The following is a 15,832-nucleotide window of genomic DNA, read 5'->3' on the forward strand; positions in this document are numbered from 1 at the left end:
AAAAAAAATTAGAATAAACATTATAACAGAAGTTGGCTTATCCTTTAATCTTGGGTTTTCTCAGCAAATTTGATTTATCTTTGGTGAATTAAGTTTAAAGCACATCCCATTTTTATGGCTCTGCAAATTTAATCTAAATTATAAGTAGATACAGATATTCGTTTGATTTTTTTTTCTTTGCAGCTAAGTGAATCACTTTCAGTGTTGCTGAGTATATTTCATATATCTTAATCTTTTTATACCCATTTTTATCTCCAGTGAAATTAAGGATACCTAGTGTGCCATCATTTTCTTTGAAAGACCTTTCAAAAACACCTGTCATTGTCCTGAATCTTTTTGAACAGACAGGAAGTCCAGAGAGATTTCTTGATCAAATAAGTCTCTGAAGGAAATTTTTATTATTAATAGCTATATTTCAGATGGTCCCAGTTCACTTTCCTCCTAATCCTACAGCTGGAAGGTATCAAGTGATAATTTAAGTCCCTTTTTGCACCTATCATTTCTGACAGTTGCTTATCTGGATTCTTTTTAAACTCATTTATATTAGAAACTTTACAATCTCTCTAGACAAGTCATCTAATGTTTTAGTTTCCCTGCTATTGAAAAGGTTTTGCTAACAGCTATCTAAAGTCTTTGCTGGTGCAAGCTCCCAGCTCTGGTAGGTGATGGCAGGTTGTGTGCTTGGGCAGAGTCCAGAGTTGGAAACAGGCAACAAAAGACTCTTCAGATATAAAAGAAAGTTTTGTTTTGTTTTGTTTTTCCATGAGGAAAAGATTCAGGGAAGAACTGTCCATGGCAGTGTAACCCTATTACTTATCTCCACACAATGAGCCAAGGATGCAATAGTTAAAAATGTGACACCTGCAGGGAAAGCTCAAGGTACAGATTGGTAACCTGCAGTGAAAGGCAAAAGCACATGAAAGAAGCAATCTGAACAAATAAGACTCCTTTTCTCCTATCTGAGAGGGGTCTAAACCATCAGAAAAAAAAAAAATAATAATAATAACAATTCAGGATTTTGTTTGCAATTAAGCTGTTTTATAATAAACCAAGGAAGTGCGCAACAAGTTTGCAAATCAATGGTTACTTGCCATGGGCTTCAGAAGAAGCTGACTGCCAGCAGGTCTCTGCTCGGTAGTGAGTCACCCATATAGTGAATCAATCATATCAGTGATGAAAAAGATAGCAGGGAAGTGACAAGGTAAAAATAATTAGATTCTTAAAAACATGTGTACTGTTTGATTTTTTATTTTTTTAAGGTGATTAAAAAAATACATGTGGAGGTGAACAAGTTAGGATGCTGTCTTACAGAGAATGTAAGGTTTGGTCAAGACCCCTGATTTTCTTTAAAAACAGAGAAATGCATTTTTATCTTTAGAAACTGAAATATTTCAGTTTCTGACCCTAAAAACTCTGCCAACTGTCCTGATAGGATCCCAGTCTTGTTCACTCACTGTGAAGCTTCTTCCCATTTTGAACCATATTTTAAGTCCATCTCTCTAGCTTCAAGCACAAAGATTCCCAATAGTAATTACCACCTCCCAACTTCCCACTTCTCCACAGCTGGTCTCTACCATCAGGATGTCCATTCCAAACATCCTCAGGATAGCAGAGCATTTCTTGAAGGGATCTGCACAGGAAGAGATGCAATTCAGTGGCAGAAGAAGACCAATGACAGGTTTGTTCTGAACCACAAGTTTTGATAAGAAGACAGAGACATACTGTCAATGGATGCTCCAGCTGTTTTCCATTTCTACTGATAATGCAGTTAACAAAGTAAATCAAACACGTCTGCAATACTGCACAGTTACCACAACTGTGCCCAAGAGCTATTTAGGCACATAGCTTTTGCTTACTTCTTTGAATACTTGGGAGTTGTGATTATCTACAAGGCTGCCAATTAAAGACCTCAGCAAGCCTGTCATGTGAAATTTGAGCACAGAATCATTTAGGTTGGAAGAGACATCTAAGATCATCTGGTCTATCTTTTAACCTAGTACCCTTGCTAAGTCCACCATGTCAGTGAATTATTTCACTGAGCTACAATTCCTTCCCTGCTACCTCAAACAGAGACCTTATCCACCACCTAACATATCTGCACAGCAGTTCATGTTGCAGCAAAAGGAGTGGGGACTCTGAACTTGTAGAAATCAGCTTAGTGGTAAAGAAAATTCAGGGTTATTTTTGTCTGAAGAAAGTAAAATAGCCATCTAGAGATTTTCCTGGGAACAACATGAGTTAATTTTCCTCTAACTTCTCATATTTTTGTATGGCCCAGGATATTATTAAAATGTTGTCATCCACCTACACATGAATGAGTTATAAAATAAGGGTTGGCACAATGACAGGAGCTAGTGTGAGGTATAACCCACACTTAAAACATTAGCCCAAACAAAGTCCTTTTTTTTTTTTTTTTTTTTAAAGTAAAATGTGTTTAAGACTACTTCTCCCCAGCTATGCACAAGCAGAGAAGGAAGACATAACCTTGCTTCATCTATCATTTCTGTTTAGTACCCTCCTTTATTACCTGAGCTCTTATATTAGAGGCTGATTTGTAATTCTTCTTTAATGATAAAAAGCATAACACTCTCCTTTTTCAAACAAACCCCTGTGAATAGTTGTATACTTCTCTCAGCCTCTGGCTGAGAAGTAACATCCATTACTGAATTGCAGTGTCAAAAACACTGCTGGTCAAAAACTGGTCTAAAAAACATGAAACCAGTTAAACCAGTTGCCATAGCTGAAATGGCAGAGGGCACGGCTGACCAACAACCAGGCAATGATTGCTTGAAATCATTGCAATGAAAAAAGTTACACATATAATCAATAGATAAGTTATTTATAAGCCCTTTTTAACTATAAAGCCAGTCTCCTCACACTCCTCACTTAAGACTACATCTGCATGGTTGGGGTTTGGCTTTTTGCTGGAAATTTATGATTTCTTGCCTTTGCCTTAATTTGAGTCTCTGCTTTTCAAGATGTTTTGCACCTGGCAGGGTTATTTGGAACTGAAAAAATCTATATTAAATACAGCCCATATAAATAGGCAATATAGTATACATTGGTAGAATTAATTTCAGCTCCTCTGACATAATTTTAATGGGATTAAAAGTAAGTTTGCTTAACTGAGCAAAAAAGACTTGAGGGGGGTTATTTTGGACAGTTCAGTGAAGAAATCTCCTTGCACAGTAGCTATAAAAAATATTATTTATATTATACATATATAAAGAATCTGAAGAGTTAAGATACATACAAAATGATGCATGAATACTGAAAACAGCACAATGATATTAAGCAGAGCAGAGCTACAGCTTCACTTATCAGCTCTATCATTCTGAATTCTTTTTTCACTAAAGACATAAACAGAAGGCTGGTGAGAAATAAGTGTTATTCAAGCCTTTGTCAGACTTCCACAGTAGAAAATAAAATTAGATTACTCTTAGATGAGTCAGAGGAAAGGCAGTAAAAGAGGCATGCATGCAAAATAGTGAATGAGAAACATGAAGGTAGGACTGAAATGTCTTTGTGTTTTGTGTACAAGTAGAGTTAGAGAATGAACCCAAAAGAAATCAATGGGAATGAATATCCTGTATATCCTGTTTTTAACTGTGGGGTTCAGGTTTCTGAGACCCGGTGCACAGTTTGGTGTGGCACTGTTACACAACCTGGGCTTGGCTTTACTGAGAAAACAGTGGTTGAGCTGTGAGAAAGTAAATCAGCTAAAGCCATAAAACACAAGGAAACCCTAATCAAAACCACAAAAAGAAGTGCAGCTGCTAAGGCAAGTTAGAAGCTCAAGTATTTGAGAGCAAAAGCATTGACAAAAAAAAAGAAGGAAAAAAAAAAAAAGTCAGTGCTCCCCAAAAGGCAAAAACTCAGATCGTAAATCAGCAAGAACAAGGACTTGCTTATTCTTAGAAGTAATGGAGAACAGTGTTTCCCAACTGAATGACAATTGCCTGGCATATGAATGAACCTAGCTATCATCTCTGTGCACTAACCAATAAATAATTGCATTTATTCTGCTTACAAAGTCACTTTGCACATGGTGAAAGACTCCAAAACAAAATGTAGGTGAAGATCGTGGGCAGAAAATGCTGTTTGATATAGTAAGTAACAGAGGACAGCTGATGTCAGGAGCTGAGCAAGGTTTGAGCAAACACATCTGAGGATGTTCTTTCTTGATGCATGGGCACATGAGAAAGACTTTGAAAATCCACACAGTGTAAGAGAAGAAGACATCTCTGGTCAGGAACGATTAAACTGCAGGCTAGCAACCTATCATTAGAAATAAAAGGTTTCTTCACTTTTCACTGGAAGGTCCACTAGTTTTCATGTTTGACCAGCTGGAGCAGCATTGTCTGTTGACATTAACCATATTTCTAATATCTTCCCTCCTCTCCCTCCTAGATTTTTCTTTCTGGTATGGCTATGCAATTACACATCTAATGCACTACAGCTTCTACCTTCTTTGTGAATGCCTGCAAGGATTCAGTGACATATTCATATTTCAAAGTTGAATTAAAAAATCATTACCAATTACTGTCAAATAAAACCCAGCTATGATGTCAGCTTCTCTAGAAAGCTTTGATGCGAAGGGGTCTTCCTTCTGTAGGTAGTGTGGGAGGTACTCTTCCTGGGAGGAAGCGTTGTGATCTGATGCCATCCCATTCATGACCAGATCAATGTCTGGGGAAAAAAAAAAAAAAGAAAAAAAAAAAAGGAAGAACAGAGTATGCAATAGATAACACATGCCACAAGAAATTGTGAAGATAATTTTCTTCATACATAATATGTTTCCTCCCATCTCCATTGCTGTTCTACCAGCTCCCAGGGCATTTCATGATCCAATTCAAAATTGCATAAAGCATTCTGACATATTTTATTTCAGGCCTTTATTTATCCCAGAATGTCATGATTCATATTGCAATCACCATAGTAATCCATGCGAGCAATATCTAAAAACCAGTGTGTTCTGGCATGCAAGCCAGGTTCTCTGAAGTACCTTCCCCGAATATCTTAAGGAGCTTCATGTTTCCAGACAAGTGACCCAGAAGAGTGACCTAAGACTGAGAATCTGGGAAAAAGAAGTAGGGCAATTGCTGATGTCTGAATAGCTTCATAGTCCAATGTGTTAATGCATGCTGAACTTAATGTCTTTATCTATATGCACTGTTCTTATAATCCCGAGAAACCAGGAATTATCAGTTAGACAGTCCTAGCAATTTCTTCATATCCTGAGGGGCACTGTCTACAGACTGGAGCTGTGCAAATTTCACAGTAAAAAGAAGAGCTGTATCTATAAATTATCCTTAGAATTATTTAGCTGGGTTCTCATGTAAATAACTTCACATGATTATGGCTATAAACACTAATTGGTATTATGGTTATGAAGAAGCAGCAGGAGTATTAAATAAGACTCACCTAGGCAGGCTGGTTAAGTTTCCTACTTCTTTTGGGGGAAAATGGTGAAATGAGCTTAAGATCAATAAGGTGAACCCTGATAAGAGAAAAATACGTGTAGAATCTGGCAGACATCCTTGCAGGTTGAGAAGCTGACACTAGACCAGTATAGACTGGGTTGTTGTCTACAGGTGCCTCTTCTTGACCCTGAATGTAGCAGGACTCCACAAGGTGTCTACCTTTAAGCATCTCAAATGAACATCAGGTGTCCATGCTTAGGCAGTTGAATTGAGCTCTGTATCTACACTAGGATGCAAGGTATCCTCATGGATACCTGGAAACTAAAGCATGTTTTTCTCTTGTAGATACCCATGACAAAAACATCAGATTTGGATAAGATAAATCCTATCTGTGGTGTCTAATTTACAGGGGCTTAAAGTTCAGAAGATCAGTGATACCCTTAATATTAAACAAACAAACAAATAAAAAACAGTTTTGCTTTGCCTGGCCAGTGCAGAATTAGGCCTGTTTCCTGGTATGAAGAAAGACTGGCTCTTACTGTTAACTTCATACACTGCTGCTGATCAAGGAATGCTCATGCACATTTAAGCAAGACAAGAGGGAAAGAATCATTTTATTTAACTTTACTGCAAAGGTGAGAGAGAAAAAAGTGCTGCCTTTAACACCTAACATTTTTTTTTCCTCCAGAGGAGACAAATAGTGTTTTTGTTGAAAAAGACTTACCCCACCTCCTTGATCTCAGATATATGTGTATTCCCTCACCTTCCACGTCAGAGCTCTCCAACATGCAGCCAAAGATGCTGCAGTTCAGACGTGTTTAAAGAATTCAGAGATACTCAATATTCCCCTAGAAAAGCATTTCATTATTTAACCAATTCTCTGTCTCTTCTGCATCCTGAAGGCAGACAGTCTTCTCACTAACAGCCCTGTGTGGCCACAGACATACCTGATGACACCTACCTACAACTAAAGTACCCATATCTCCCTCCCTGCTGTCCCTCAAACTTTGGGGAAAACAATAAATAAGCAAACAAATAAACAACAACAATAATGAAAAATTCAATTTATGAGGATCAGGCCTTGGGTGAACATTACCATTCCATGGGAGAAACCAGGTTTGATAAGATTTGGGTTTGATAGAAATAAGTATTGAAGTGTTTGGGGGCTTCTTCCTTTCCTGAGCCATGTTAAAATTTCCCACTCAACTTATTATTTGGTGGCTCATGAGGACAATATCATTTATTTTGTAAGTATGCATGAAAGAGTACCTTTAAAGAAGAAGTCTCAACTTCTTTACATGCTATCCCTAGCCAGAAACTCAGTCATTAGACTCTTCAACCTGCCTCTGAAGGAAAGGTGCAGATTTCCAAACAAATCACGGCTACCAGGTGGAAGGAATGCTTCACTGATGAAACTGGACAGCTACAATGTGGGAGATATTGCTGTTTTTCTCATAACTCATTATCTGCTTGGAAATGTTAATGTTATTACAGAGTAGTTCTATCTGGCTGAAGAAAAAGAAAAAAACTACTTATCTTGGCTTTAAGAAAAAAAAAACAATATTATTTACAGGCACACAGATTTGCCGCCAATTTTCTACAAAAGAAAAGGGAGATGTATCTCTGACTTCAAAAAAAAAAAAAAAAAAATGCAATTAACAAGGCAGAATAATTATGCCTCTCTTAATTCCATGTCAAGAAAAGCCATAATCCTGATCAGCATCCAATTCCTACAAAGGCTTGGGTAAAAACAACTAAGGATGGGGATAATTTTTAAACTATCAGGTAAAGCCTAATATATTTAGGAGATGTATATTTTCCAATATTAATTATTTCATAAGCAAAGATTTGAACTACTAACCCTATTAGTTTGTCTTGTTTTATGCATTTGATTTTTTAAGACACCACAGTATTATAATGCCTTATAAAGGTCATAAAGGCTCTGATCCACAGCCTCTAAAAGTTAATAAGTCAGGGAAAGAGACCATATAATGTTATTTTAATATAAACTTTGGTGGTATAAGTGATATGTACATGTGGCAATCTCCATTGTTTTCAGGTTCCTGTGAACCTCTAAAACATCAAGTTATCAGACAGGTGAGCTATAAGATTCAAATTATGCCTTCTGCCACATGGCTAAACTAAGTATTGGCAGTTGCAGGCTAAACTTGAGTACCCTAATCTAAATTAGTAAGAAAACGTCTTTAAACTGATGTTAGCTTGCCAAAAAAAAAAAAATAATAAGATGCATTCTATTTATGAAGAACAGCCAACTGATATGAAACAGGAAAAGTATTTTCGTAACTTTGCGAGGAATTGAGGGAAATATAAACACCAACCATTTTCCCAAAAACATCTGAAAAAAAAAAAAAAAAAGCATGGTGTAGCTCAGAGGCAAAAGTTATCCAGTATGAGAATGAGCAGTATGCAGCACATGTCACAGAATCACAGAAAGGGAGCTACAACTAGATGCTGCCAAAAGAGTCCTCTGCAAAAATTATTGTGGCAGCAGTGCTTTTAACATGATTGTTTCACAAGAGAGAACAAGGAATGGATTATATGCAAAGTCATGGACCACATATAAATTTTGCAATCCTTTTTGGAAGCAGATGAATTTACTGGGATGTAAATTGTAGAGTGAAACAAAAGACATCCGTGGACCTCTGTGCAAGTGCAGAGAAATAATTAGCAGAGCTCACTTTAAAAGAGCTATCACAGCTAAAGTGATAACATGATGAAGTGTGTTAATTAAGAAACTAACTTTCTTTTCTCTCACAATACGTAGTAAGTCTTACAAAAAAAAAAAAAAAAAAAAAAAAAAAAAAAAAAAACTATGAATAATTTTATCTGATTAAATAAAAGACAAAAGCTATAAGGATATATTAGTGCCAGAGGGTACTGTTTTCAAGAGGGGAAAAGGGAATGATCTTTCTCTTTTCTTTGTCCAGTGATAGCCATTTCTCAGATTCTCCATAACAAAGTTAGTTAGCTCTCAATGTAAGCTGAAAGCCAGTTCATATTGTCAGATGTAATTTTTATTTTAAACATTTAATTTTTGTTTTAAATTTCTATTTTATTTTTAATATTTTTTTTATTTTAAACATCCCCTGTATTTTGCAGAGCACATTGTGCAAGCATGGGACATGGGAGACACGGGCAAATGCCCCCATGGGCATTGCCTTTTCCTCCTGCATCCATCCTGGCTGCTACAATGATAACATTTACCAACACACCTGGTGACAAATCCTGCTCTTCCCTTTATCTGCCTGATTCTCAGTACTCATTTTTCTCCAGTTTGACAGTGTTTCTCCAGACTTGTTTTCTGATAGTGGCATGCCTCCTTAGTCAACAGTCTGACTAGCTGCTGCATTTCAGAAGGTAGATAACAGTGACCAGAAAACTCATCTCAAAACAATCACAGAGCACCATCCTTGCCTTGCCTTGCCTTCGTTCACCTTGCCTCTTCATTTTTTCCCTCCTAAGATATCTGAAGAGACTTGTTTAAGAAAGATGGTCATGACTTAATCTCAGTTTAAGTGTAAAGTCTGCAGACTCAGGCTATGAGCTGGAATCTGTCTTCTCCTTAGTAGGTAACTTGTTTAACCACCAGGCTGATGGCTATTCTAAGGCAGATTCTCTCGCTCCTGTTGAAGGGGAATCATCACCTTCAGTAATTATTCACTAGGTTAAAAGTTCAAACTAACATTTCCTGTATTTCAAGTGAGCACTGTGCTCTGTCACATCAAACTGCTGCTTTTGATCTAGTGACAACAGAAATAATAAAAATTTAAATGTCACATAGTCCTCCCAAAATAGAGAATCAGAAAACTTTTGGAAATTCAACTTTTTGGATGTAGATACTGGGAAAATACCTATCACCAATCTGCCCAATCAACATAATATAACATCAAAAGAGCAAAACTGGAAAGGCAGGGATAGGAGAAAACCTAGAGTCAGATTCATGTGGCTCCCATCTCAGGCTAAACACCCTGCTGAAAGGTGGAATCAAAATTTTGGATCAAAGCCCCAGATACTGCTTCCATCTTTTTTCGGTCTTAAAAGTATGCAGTTAAACTTGCTGCTGAGTTTTGAAAAAATGCAATGATCATAAAAATTGATGCAATAATAAATTCACAAGTAATTATGTGGGTGTCCACAGCTATATTTACATTAATGAGCAAACCTACAGCAGAGGATCTGTAGAGCTAAACAGCTGCTGGTAAAGTCCAGCCAAGAACTTTCCTTTTTCCAAGGCTGTGTACTTTTTGAGCACTGGTGGTTTTGTGGTTGTGTTTGTTTGTTTGTTTTAAAAATAAAAAAGGAATAAAGATATAAATCCCTCTGGTTTGTTTTGGTTTATTTTTACTGAGGCCTTGATTCCGATTAACAATCATAGACTGAAAAACAAGCTCTCAAAAGATGTTTTGTAACACATAACTGCTCCATCAGGCGTGACAGGCAAGCCCTGGAAAATAAGCCAGTTATCAAGGATCAGTTCCTTCTTGCTCCCTCACAAGACTGGAGACTCTACTTTGCAGTAGGTCTCCAATGACCAAGGCATGGGAACAGAGAGCAATACACTACAGCCTGCCCGTGTAGCTCATCGACAGATCATCTTTCCAGCACAGCCCATGCTGAAAGGCCCCCAGTGCCTCTGAAAACAGATTTAAAACCACAACAAAGGACACCAGTCTGCTGCTCCTTATGAGAAATGGACTCGTGCTTATTCCTGTGTTGTAGACAATTCATATTTAATTAATACAAACGATTCCACTTCTAAATAATATATTTTTTAAAATGGAACTGTTCCACTAGAGCTGATCTCAGGAGACCCAAAATCCTGACTCAGACTCTAAAAAAGAGCAATAACAACCCTCAATACTTCTGAGACAAGAGAGAGAGAGATTTGGGGCTATTTTTTTTTGGTTTAAATAATGCCATTTTGCCAGCCCTGCATCACTTTTGCTCCGTGCTCTCTCCTCAGTTCCTCTCTGTGGTGTTTCACCATGTCCTTTGTGGCTTGGCCAGGCTCTTCTTATCCCAAGGAATGCAAGGACAAATCATCCCCATGTCCTGAAGGAAAGGAACAGACCACAAAACAGCAGCCACTTCCCTGCTCGCTGCTTCATATAGGGAGGGCACCAAAGGAACAAATAGAAAAATCTCAGGGAATTTTCAAAAAAAACAAAAATAATCAGGGTGTTCCGTGGAGGTGAGTTGCAGCAATCAGAACGAACCTGACTGGTGCCTGTTATTTATTGGGCACTGACATTTGGTTTAAGGCTTTCATAGATACCTTGTGACTGGCACACTACAGGCATAGCATGAGATTTTCCATGCCCAAAGAAAATTCCAGCCCTTGAACTGGTTGCATCTGCCCTGACAACATCATCTGCAGAAGGCAGGAGCTTCATGATATCTGCTACCTGAACAGCTTCAAATCACTGATGCAATCTTTCCCAGTCCTGGAAAACCTGCTTTAGGTGGCCCTGCTTGAGCAGAGGGGTTGGACAAGTTGACCTCCAGAGCTTCCTTCCTTTCTTCCACTCTGTGAACACCGTGGGACTTCAGTCTCATCTCTTCTTCTGTCAAGGCCAATTATCAGCAAATTGCAAAACCTCTTCCCCCAGAAGTGAATTTGTATCTACAGCAGAGGTGGGCCAATGGACTGATGGGGGGTGGTGTAACAGCACTCAAGTCAGCAATATGAACAGTAATAATGTGTTCTGCTGTTTTGGAAAATTAATATAAACCACAGGCTGTCCTAAGAGAGGTAAAGGTTTGCAATGCTTTTAAGTAATGCTCCAGTAACAGCAGAGTATGATTTTGGAGGTGATGTAGTCAGAGACCTGAGGCTGTGTTTGAAGCATGTATTTGCCTTTTTTTGTTGTTTGTTTGTTTCCTAGGACAGCATCTATGGAAGATATTTGAATGATTTATTTACATTAAGCAGACTGACTTCCTCTTTGTTGTGATGCATCACTCCTGAGCTTGGAGGAGGTAATCTTTGAATATTAACCAGCTTTCTTGAGCCTCTCTTCCCTCCACGGCTTTGTCCCGTGGTTCTCTACCAAGCAGACCCCTGAAGAGGCCAAAGTCTCCTCTCCTGATGTCCAGCTTGCTGTGCTCCCTCCTCACTGCCCTCCAGATCTTGGATTCCACCATCTCATGGTCACTGCAGCCAAGGCTGCCCTCGAGCTTCACATTCCCCACAGCCCCTCCTTGCTGGTGAGAATGAGATCCAGCACAGCACCTTTCCTCTTTGGTTCCTCTATCACTTGGAGAAGGAAGCTGTCATCAATGCATCCCAGGAACCTCCTGGATTGCCTGTGCCCTCCAGAAGCCAGACACAGGGCAACAAACTTGTTGGCTTGCGACCATTAGAAACCTTACCTCTGAAAAAGAGGCTGGAGAGGACTTCAAACTGACAGGCAGTTCTTAACCAGGATTTATCTTGACATGAAATCAGCTATGTTGCTACAGATGATTGTCCAGCCAATTCTTTAAAGCATTTAATAATGGAAATTTCAAAGCCTCCCTAGGTATGTTTTTCCTGAGGTTAGTTAAAATTGTCAGAGAGAAACTTGGGACCACTCACTTCTTAACTCCCATTGTTAGATTAGAGACATCGATCTTCCCCCCAAATCCTGATTTCCAACATAGGCAGATCCTTCTGGGAAGCATTGATGTAAAGGATTAATTTCATTATTTTAGGAGCATAATTGCTTATTCAATATACTGCTGAATCCAGCCTAGATATAATATTTGTTAATGCAAAATGAGGCGTAAGTAGACCAGGACACAAGGAAGGACAACTCAAGGGACCTGAATGGGTAATACACATTAAGGAGAAGTGCACTTGTCAGTGACAATTGTCATTACTTTGGCAAGAATTAGGCATCAACAGTGCTCCTTAGGGACACCGAAAAAATTGAAAGTCATTGTGATATTATATCACAAAATCTAAATGAATCATAGAAGGTGTATGTGCAGGAAGGAAAGAGGAAAGTGCTACAATGGATTCCAAAGAACATGAATTGAAATTCAAGCAATATTTTATCTGGAGTGCTTACGAAGCACTGAGAGAGTCTCGATTTGGGAATAAAAATTAATACAAGAACCATGAAATCGTTTGACAAGCAATGACATGTATTTACTTCTGCCTGTGTTTTTCATTCCTAAGACCACCTAACTGCAAAGCACCACATATATGTGGTATATGCTGCCACCACACCAGCTTACTGCAGCACCCCACACCCCAGCCCCTGCCCACAGCTGAGTACATTTCCAGTGCCCCCCACCAAGGGACATGGGAGGCAGCACCCAAATTTCACTCACAGCTTGCCCACAAAGATGAACACATTACACCAGGGGCCTTGCTTGGATTAAATATTCATCTCTGCATTTGCATCTTCATTGCAAAATTCTTCAACTTTGAAAGCCAACATACATGTATTAGGAGGAAAAGGTGTGTGTTCCTGCTCTGTCTCCACAGGGTGCTCTGGCACACCAGGATTTACTTACATCCATGACTGAATTCCTCCTGCCTACAAATTTCAGGGCATGCACCCCTGCTCCATTTCTAGGGCAGGCAGGGCTGAGATTTTTTGCTGGGACATCCCTGAAATAATGTTCCTGGGAGTCCTGGTGGTGAGATGACTTATACTCACCAGATACCTGGCACTAGCCCCCTTTACCCTTGCAGAAGGAATTAGGGTGTACCTTTAAGCCTGAGCCTAAAGGAAAGAAAACAGAGCAGACATTTCATAGCATGTGAATAGGCTGCAAAGGTTTTATTGCATATGAACATTTCTGTGGTACTGACAGCCTGCAGCCATAAAGCAGGTCTCACACTCCTTGCTTTCCACAGGCTGCCTTGTGAAAAAAAGCACATGCTGCTCACATATAGGAGCTATGTAATCAGCACAGACAGCCTAGAAGGAAAGGAAAAGAAGTCACAGCCACACCACAGCCACATCACCAAAACCAAAGCTAAGTCATCCATCCAGCACAATTTTAAGCAGGTACTTGGTGCTGACCAGGGGGCAGCACCCCAATGTAGCACTACAGGACAACGTGCAGCAAGGAAAGACATTTCACATAAGCCAAGCTAAAGAAAAATAGAAAGGCAGTCCCAACTCACTTCAGTGTTATTTCACATTAGGAAACATCCTGGAACACTTTTAGGTGTTGGACTATTGCAGAGGAGATCCTACCCCTCTGCTTCAACATTGCTGGCTGTTTGTCCATCATACAAGTGCCCTGGTGACGCACAAAGGCCTGATCCTGTCCCAGGGAGAAAGGTTTTCTGGCTGACCAGCATAAAAAATCCCATCTGTTCTGTTCTTATATAAAACACTAAGGCTGTATGATACGCCTGGGGTAAATATATAGGCAACAATTCTCCAGCTCACAAACCTAATCAGAGTGGCTTAGTGATCGACATGCATGCATATAGAGAGTCAGTGGTTAGGAATGCAGCTTGGAAATGCTAACTTGCTTTCCCCCTCTCTCTGCTGGATCTCTCTCCTATTACAGGCTGAGCCTGATGTTAATTTTGTCCCTGTGCTGCCTGTGTACCAGCAGACCAGTAGTTTGGCACCAAAGACTTCAGTGAGCCAGGCTAACACAGTTCCTGCACCCAGCTCTGCAAAGAAACACAGCCTGTTCCCTTCCAAACTACATGCAGATATTAGGATTTGCTGGCTAATTAGGGTATTAGGATGACTGGCTCTCAGATGTACCTCAGCACTACTCTGCAACTGAAATGACTTAATAATTCTTCTAAATACCAGGAGCTTGTTTTTCCTTTGGCATGAAGTGCCATCACATCCCTGTGCTGACTTCATCTTACAGCTTCTGGTGATCGCCTCCTCCTCATGAACAGCAGCCAAAGCTGTGAGGAAGGGATGTGAACACACCATTTCTGCCAATACTTTCTCTCTTGTTCTAAGAGAGTGTTATGGGACGTCCATTTCAATCTCATCCTTTAAAATCAAACAGTAGTCAATATCAAATCAATATCAATTGTATAATCTGTATTCAAACAATCCAATCAATATTTTATGTTCCTCATGTTGCTCAGAGACAGAAATGATATGTTCTTTTCCAAATTCATTCCAAATTTTGCACTAAAGTTAGTGTCAGATCTTTACAGACCTCCAGAAATGCTAAAAAATACTTATCAAAAGGCCTTTTTGTCTCTTAGGCATGTTACATCATGAAATTATCTCTGGTTATATCACACACACACAGTGACACTAACACCATCATAAGAGGTGGAGGAGAGAAGCAAGGAAGGAAGGAAGGAAGGAGGGAAGGAAGGAGGGAGGGAGGGAGGGAGGGAAGGAGGAAGAGAGAAAGAGAGAGAGAGAGAGAAAGAGAGAAGAAGGAAGAATGAGAAGAAAGAAGAAAAAGAAAAAGAAAAAGAAAGGGAGAAAAGGAGGGTAAGAAAGAGGAAAGAAAGAAAGAAAGAAAGAAAGAAAGAAAGAAAGAAAGAAAGAAAGAAAGAAAGAAAGAAAGAAAGAAAGAAAGAAAGAAAGAAAGAAAGAAAGAAAGAGACACTAAATATCAAACTTTCAGATTTTTTTTTCTGACATTCTCAAATACCTTTCAGAAGGCTACACACTAAAGTCTTCATTCCTAGGATGATTTATTCCATAGGAAGGAGAAGAAAGGTAGAAAGGTAATCAAGAGGATTCTATGAGATACCACTAGTGAGCTGCCATAAATACAGACCTGGATTAAGGATATATTGAATATAGACAGTGCAAACATCCACCTGTACACATCTGCATGCATTTTTGCACTTACATTTTTTGCACTCACACACCTCCGCTTTCAGCATTTTCCCTTACAAGAACAAGAGGAGAAGCAGGACATACCTCATGCACAAACTCCGTACAGAGCATCCCCCCCAGAGCTCCACAGCTGCTTTTTTCCAATGTCCAGATCAGAGCAATCTGCAAAAGCATAAATCCACAGTGCCCTTGGCGTTTCAAGTTCTAGCATTCAGGAGGGAGAGGGGAATATCACGCCGACCCTCAGGACAAGCCAACCCCTCTCCTTCCCCTCGCTCCCGACTTGGGCAGGCAGGCTGTGGAGGCTGTGCTCTCCTTTCCTCTCACTCTCCCTAGCAGTGCCACTGCAGGTCCTCCACTTTACAGAACCAAAATCACTTTCCAGTGCATGCAGCCCCTGTGTCTGTGTCCATCAGCCTGCCAGAGCTGCAGTGACCCCAGTGCAGAGGCAGGGGTGTGAGCCAGAGCTGCCAGAGCCGGCCAAATTCTGTCAAGCCACATGTCACATGCTGCCGGAGCCCTCCTGCGAGCACAGCTGTAATCCTGCCTATTGCCCATGCCACCAAACCGAGAAGGCTTTTAAACTTGAAGGCTTATATGCTTTTTGTA

The 15,832-nt window shown here is 39.6% G+C and overlaps 1 protein-coding gene across 2 annotated transcripts in view; it reads right to left on the bottom strand.

Moving 5' to 3' along the window:
• Positions 1-15,615, bottom strand: part of LOC116488194 (opsin-5-like) — a 29,083-nt gene extending 13,468 nt beyond the window's left edge. Inside the window, exons 1-2 of one of the 2 annotated variants that reach the window (XM_032185636.1) lie at positions 15,308-15,615; positions 4,537-4,689 (exon numbers count right to left, since the gene is read on the bottom strand). In XM_032185636.1, the coding sequence (XP_032041527.1) occupies positions 4,537-4,675 (139 nt within the window). In that variant the 5' untranslated portion in view covers positions 4,676-4,689; positions 15,308-15,615. The remainder of the gene's footprint in view (positions 1-4,536; positions 4,690-15,307) is intronic. The other variant, XM_032185637.1, reaches the window with a different exon arrangement.
• Between the last annotated feature and the right edge of the window lie 217 nt (positions 15,616-15,832).

The sequence above is a fragment of the Aythya fuligula genome, chromosome 3 (assembly GCF_009819795.1).
Source record: "Aythya fuligula isolate bAytFul2 chromosome 3, bAytFul2.pri, whole genome shotgun sequence".
NCBI classification, from domain to species: domain Eukaryota; kingdom Metazoa; phylum Chordata; class Aves; order Anseriformes; family Anatidae; genus Aythya; species Aythya fuligula.